Source organism: Entamoeba nuttalli (assembly GCF_000257125.1).
Source record: "Entamoeba nuttalli P19 unplaced genomic scaffold asmbl_4684, whole genome shotgun sequence".
Classification (NCBI taxonomy): domain Eukaryota; phylum Evosea; order Mastigamoebida; family Endamoebidae; genus Entamoeba; species Entamoeba nuttalli.
The window spans coordinates 1-6,643 of record NW_008576968.1 but is presented as its reverse complement, the minus strand read 5'-3'; the positions used below and the strand labels follow the sequence as shown (position 1 = coordinate 6,643).

Below are 6,643 nucleotides of genomic sequence, written 5' to 3'. Positions count from 1 at the left end.
AAGTTTTACTAAATTTATTTCTTTTTTTTTAATAACAACTTTCTTTTTTATATAATAACCACAAATTTTAAAATTAACTTTTTAATAGAGAGATGTAATGAATAATAACTCTTTAACAACAATTGGATATAATCAAAAGACAGAGTTCATTTCAATTTAAAATTATTCAAAGAGAAGTAGAACGTATAAATGAATGTTTTGTTTATAAAAAAAAAGTAAAAGAAAGAATCATCTTAAAATAATAAATAATTCAAAAAAGATTTATTTTAATTTATTAAAGGGAGTAAAAATGTTTTTCTTTTTATTTCTAATTTTAATAATAAGTACAATAGTACAAGTAATTAAAATGAAAGAACCAATAACACCGAGAGAAATACAAATAATTTTAAGAACATTGATATTATCATTTGTAGTGTCAGGAGAAATACTTGAATTATCAATGATACATTTACCATTAAGAAGTTTATTTGTTTTACATTTAAGACATGTATTTATATCACATGAAATACAATCTAATCCATACATATCTGAACAATTTTGACATTTGTTATCTTTTAAGAATAAATTGTTTGAACAAGACAAACATTCAATTGAATCACATGTTAAACAACCAATTGTAAATTTAGATGAACAATTAAAAGTAATAATAAATCCAACATATTCTTGTGTGTATTCATTAATTTCATTACATTTATTAAGTGAATATGTTTGTATTAATTTTTTACCTTCATCTTTATTACAATTTGAATATTGATATTCAACTAATTGGTCTTTTACAATAAGGTATTTAGTGTTTTGAAAAACACATTGTTCAATGTTGAAGTATTTAGTAAGATATCCTTTTTCAATTCCTTCTAATGTGCATTTTAAATCAGAATTTAAAAAATAACCAATTTTACCTTTTGTTAATATTTGTGGAGGATATAATTGGAAATTATCAATAATTTGATAAGTAAAAGAACCATTACAATGAGCTGAATTAGAATATACAGTTTTATAATAAAGTTTTGATTCTGTCATATCATACAACCCATAAACGTATTTAAAAGAAGAAGTTTCACCTATTTGAATACAAATATTAGATAATGTTTTAATATAAGAATTTGAATATATTCCATAAACTATTTCTGCAGAACTATCTTTCTTTATAACTTCAATAAAATAATATTGATTACCAATTAAAATAATCCCATTAATTGAAGGTGAATATGCTATTTCAAATGAATCCTTAAAACAATTTTTATTAGAGTATTTAACTAATTGAATTTGGTCATCAATTGTTCTAAATGCATTATAATCAACACAAGAAGTAGTAAAAATAAATTGATTCTTAGTAATATCTTTAGTGCAATTAAATTGAGAAGTACATTCATTTCCATAAGCAATTTGTATTAATGAATTTGATGGAGTAAAAGTAGAAACATTAGATTTAAAAGTATATAAATGGTCATTTTTGTATTCATATTGTCTTGCATTTGAATCAGAGGTTAATTCAAAAATGTATTTATTTGAAGATGATAATATTGGTTTTGTTGTTGGTAAAGAATAATACATTGAATTTGTTCCAATATAATGAGACTGTAAATTTAATGGTGTAATAATTGCTCTTTCATTATCAATTATATCTCCATTTGAATATACATCAATAATACTATCTCCAGAAGAACATAAATTATCTGAATATTGATGTTTTGAAACTCCAAATTGATTTAATATAAATTGAGTATTTGATGATGAACAATAAGATGGAATAATTTTAATTAATTCAACTATGTTATTTAAAGAAGAAGAATAATGAACTTTAAAAGCACCATTAGTAACACTAGAATAAGAATAATATTTAATTTTATTAGTTAAATTAAAACAATCAACAAAATAATATTGTGAGTGTTCATAAATAAATTTCATTTGTTTATTATTTATTAAAAAACAAATATTTATATTATTTCTATAAAAGTCTTGTGAAGTTATTATTAAATAATATTCTTTACATTTATTTTGTTTTTCTTCTTTACAAAGGTACTCTACTTGTTCATTAATAGTACTAATATTTTTTCCACAAAAAGTATTGTTTTGATAACTTGGAGTAACATAAATTGTTTCATTTTCTAAATTATTAAAATTAATATTTGAACATGACATTTCATCAAAATCATATAATCCAAACATATTAATTATTGTTGTTGAAGAATATGTATGTAATGCATATTTCCCAATAATTGGAGATGAATTAAATGTTATATTTTTCAAATTAGTACATCCAGAAAATGCATATTCATTAATTGCATTAATTCTTGGAGGAAAATTAATTGAAATAAGGTGTGTATCAGCAAAACAATGAGCTGATAAATTAGTTAATGACTCTGATAATTGAACTGTTTTTAATCCAGTACATGACCCAAAAACAAAATTTCCAATTGAAATAACTGAATTTGGAAGAATAACTTGAGTTATTTTTTTACACGAATAAAAGGCTTGATTACCAATTATTTGAAGTGAATTTGGAAGATTTAATTCTATTAATTCTTTACATTCATAAAAAGAATAATTACCTATTTCTATTATTGAATTAGGAAATTCTATCATTGTTATTAATGAATTTTTAAAAGCATTTGAACCAATTCTTATGACTGGTTTATGATCTTCTGGATGTTCTGATGGAATTGTTATATTCCCTTGACAAAATTGTGGAAATGGACAGAACACTTCATATGCATCAAGTTTATCAATTAATTTATATTTTAGTTCACATGAACTTAAAACATTATAAATGAATAAAAGAATTAGAATGTTCATGGTATAAGTTTCTTCTTTTTAAAGTTATTGTTTTAATTGTATTTAAATAGTTTTAAAATATATTATTTTTTATTATTTTATTAATTTTATTCAATTCAGAAAAAAAATTAAATTCTTTTGATTAGTTTTTGTAGAATTACCTTTAGATATATTACCATTATTTAATATTCCTTTAATATGTCTCTCTGAAGAATTTGTTCAATACTATTATTTTTAAAATAACAAAAAAATAATAAAATTAAACATCATTTTAAACTCTTAATTCATTGAAATGTCATTAAAACCAATTACACCTCTTCAGTACCAAGATGAAGTGTTTGCATTTGTACAAAAATTAGAAGATAAAATTGTTGAGATTGAATCTACTATTAATGTAGTTAGTCAATACGAACAAAAACTAAATACTGAAAATGAAGAACTTCAGAAAAGAATAAAATCTCAAGAAGAAAAAATACACCAAAAAGATAAAGAAATACAAGAACTTGAACATCAACTCGAAATGTTAACACAATGAATTAATAATTTAAACCATTTTTATTTATTGTTTATTGGAATTGATAAACACAAACGTGATGGTAAAAGTCTCCTTTTTTTAAATAAGTCGAAGGAAATTCTGGGTGATGTGGAGAGTCAGGAAAGTGTTGAGTTTCTAAACAAAAAGCTGATCTTGTTTTAAATCCTTCTGGCATAAAATTGGATGTATAAAATTGAACACCAGGCTGAGATGAATAAATTGACATTTGGATCTCACTTATATCTCCTTTAATATTTGCTATTTGCTTAATGCTTTTATCCCATGAACAATGTGGAGCATTTTCACTTATGACAAATGAATGGTCATACCCCGTTCCTAATTTTAATTGTTCATAATCATTGTTTATTTCTTTACCAATTTCTTTAAACTCTCTAAAATCAAATGGTGTATTTTCAACTTTTCTTATTTCTCCAGTAGGTACAATTTCATCTGTAATAGGAAGAAATTGATCACTATAAATTTGGAGTTGGTGATGAACGATTGAGCCTTCTCCATTTAAATTTAAATAAGAATGATTAGTGATATTGACGACAGTAGTTTGATCAGTTGTTGCTTCAAACGTCATAACTAGATTATTTTCATGTAACTTATAAGTTATAACAACATGAACATTTCCTGGAAAATTATTAGACCCATCTTTATCATCTAATTCTAATACCACTTCTGTCTTAGTAATTTTTGTTACTGTAAATACTTTTTTGTCAAATCCATCTCCTCCATGGAGACAATTAACTCCATTATTAATTGGTAATTGATATTTATGACCATCAATAACAAGATCTCCTTTATAAATTCTATTAGCATACCTACCAATAATAGCTCCCATACAATTATCACATTGCATAATTTCTTTTAAACTACGAAATCCTATTAAAACATTAACAGGACCATTCTTTCCTTGAGTAATAATATCAATAAGACGACAACCATAATTAGTGAGGTTAATTGTTAGAAACTCATTTGTTAAAGTATATAAGTCTACTTCCTTTCCTTTAACGATACTACAAAAATCTTCTCTATTAGCAATAGTTGTCATTTTTTAAGTGATACTTCTGTTTTTATTTTTAAGATTTAAATAGTTCTTATTATTCTTCATCGGATTTGTCAAAACTAAAAATAATTTCAATCTATGATTTTTCATCAATCAAAAAATAAGATAGAAAATAATTGTTCTTCGTGATTTTACATAAGGCATATATTTTCAATAGTCATAGCAAATTAAAATATTGTCTGAAGATATAAATAATTTAAGATTATTTTTGATAATTTTTCTTTAACTACTCATTGACTTTTCATCTTGAGAACTTCTATTCTCTTCAGAGGGTATATAAACTTAAAAACTAGAAAAATAGAATTATAAAACAACTTCATTAATGGTTTCATTGGAAGATATTAAATCGTTTCATGTTAAAACTTATTGTACTGAACCTGAACATGTTGGTTTTGCACCTGGAAGAGTAAATATTATTGGAGAACATACTGATTATAATGATGGCTATGTTCTTCCAGTTGCCATAAAACAAGGTACATATGTCAGTGTTTCAACTAAACCATCAACTGTTACTAAAATGAATTTTATTAGTTCCATAGACAATAAACTTGTATCCATTGAAAGAGAAAGTAAAGAGAAAATATTAGAAAAGTATAGAGGAAAATGGTTTATGTATGTCTATGGTGTTATTGATAAATTACTAAATAAAATTCAATCTGAACCAAAAGAATATTCTATTTGTGTTATGGGAGATGTTCCTTTAGGTTCAGGATTAAGTAGTTCTGCATCTATTGAAGTGGCTACTGGCATTACTTTCTTAAAAGTTTTGAATATTGAGATGACTGGTGTTGAACTTGGACTATTAGCTGTTGATGTTGAACACGAATATACTGGTGTTATGTGTGGTATTATGGACCAATTTGCATCTCGGTTATGTAAAAAAAATACTGCACTGTTATTAGATTGTAAAACCCATCAAACAGTTAATGAACCTGTGGTTCTTGGCGATTGTCTCATTATGATCACAAACTCTAATGCTCCTCATAAATTAGAATCGTCTCAATACAATGAACGAGTCAAACAGTGTCAAGAAGCTGTACGTCAATTAAATGAACATTACCATAAGAATGAAAAATTTTTAAGAGGATTTTCTGTTGATGAAGTTCAGATTCTTACGGGAATTATTGGAAATAGAGCTAAACATGTTGTTAATGAAAATGATAGAGTTATAAAAGCCATTGCTGCTATGAAAGTTGGTAATGTTGAAGAATTAGGTAAACTTATGACAGAAAGTCATATGTCATTACGAAAATTATTTGAAGTTTCTAGTGAAGAACTAGATTATTTGGTTGACAACGCCTTAAAAATCAATGGGGTATTTGGTTCTCGATTAACTGGAGCTGGGTTTGGTGGATGTACTGTTACATTACTAAAACCATCTGCTGTTGATGAGTATAAAAAGATGTTAGAAGCATATAAAGAAAAATTTAATCTTCATCCATTTTGTTTCATTCTTAACCAACCAGAAGATGGAGCTCATTTGATATTTTAATTTATTAGTTTAATAACTAAAAAGATGAAATTAATTCAATTACTTTTTTTCATATTAAGTCTCGTTAATTTATTATTAACAACACTTCCTTTGTTTTGGACTTTGACTTTGGAAAACATTTTCTGGTTCATATTCAGGTTCAATTTTGTCTACAAAACTTTTAAATATAATATCTATGTTTGTACCTTCAATTGCTGATACTTCTAAATATAACGCTCCCCATTTCACTGCTAAATTTTCTGCACTTTCATAAGCTACTTCACGTTGAGATGACAAATCCTTTTTATTTCCGACTAATACAATAGGAATTGATGTATGAGTTATGTCGAACACACTTGTATACCATGAGGTTGTATCAACAAAAGACTGAAAAGAAGTAATGTCATAAACAATAACACATCCCTTTGCACCTCTAAAAAATATATCAACCATAGAACTATATTTTTCTTGTCCAGCAGTGTCCCAAATAGCAACATCAAGTTTACTATTTCCCTTTTCAAGAACTGTTTTTACATGAACATTACCAATTGTTGCACTTTCATTCTTATTAACATCTTTATATAAAAATTTAGAAATAATTGCTGTCTTACCAACACCTGAATCTCCAACAACAATTATTTTAACTGGTTTTTTTCTTCCAATAGGAGGTGTGGAACTTTGCATTAATTTCACAAACTTTACTACAGCTAGTTTTAACCATAAAAAAGAAAAAAAATGAATGGATTTTTATCGATAATTATTAAGCTTTCCAAATGGCTATATTACCATC

The 6,643-nt window shown here is 25.3% G+C and overlaps 4 protein-coding genes across 4 annotated transcripts; 1 reads left to right on the top strand and 3 right to left on the bottom strand.

The window, feature by feature from the left end:
• Positions 1-261: 261 nt before the first annotated feature.
• Positions 262-2,796, bottom strand: ENU1_109630 (leucine rich repeat protein, BspA family protein; the record flags this gene model as incomplete). The annotated part of the gene is made up of 1 exon (XM_008859515.1): positions 262-2,796. One exon carries the CDS (start codon positions 2,794-2,796, stop codon positions 262-264), a length of 2,535 nt encoding a protein of 844 aa, XP_008857737.1.
• Positions 2,797-3,341: 545 nt separating this feature from the next.
• Positions 3,342-4,367, bottom strand: ENU1_109620 (aldose 1-epimerase; the record flags this gene model as incomplete). The annotated part of the gene is made up of 1 exon (XM_008859514.1): positions 3,342-4,367. One exon carries the CDS (start codon positions 4,365-4,367, stop codon positions 3,342-3,344), a length of 1,026 nt encoding a protein of 341 aa, XP_008857736.1.
• A 337-nt stretch (positions 4,368-4,704) lies between these two features.
• ENU1_109610 (galactokinase) lies at positions 4,705-5,874 on the top strand (the record flags this gene model as incomplete). The annotated part of the gene is made up of 1 exon (XM_008859513.1): positions 4,705-5,874. One exon carries the CDS (start codon positions 4,705-4,707, stop codon positions 5,872-5,874), a length of 1,170 nt encoding a protein of 389 aa, XP_008857735.1.
• Positions 5,875-5,949: 75 nt separating this feature from the next.
• On the bottom strand, positions 5,950-6,537 carry ENU1_109600 (Rab family GTPase; the record flags this gene model as incomplete). Its single annotated transcript, XM_008859512.1, has 1 exon — positions 5,950-6,537. The coding sequence occupies one exon, from the start codon at positions 6,535-6,537 to the stop codon at positions 5,950-5,952; it is 588 nt and encodes a 195-aa protein (XP_008857734.1).
• Between the last annotated feature and the right edge of the window lie 106 nt (positions 6,538-6,643).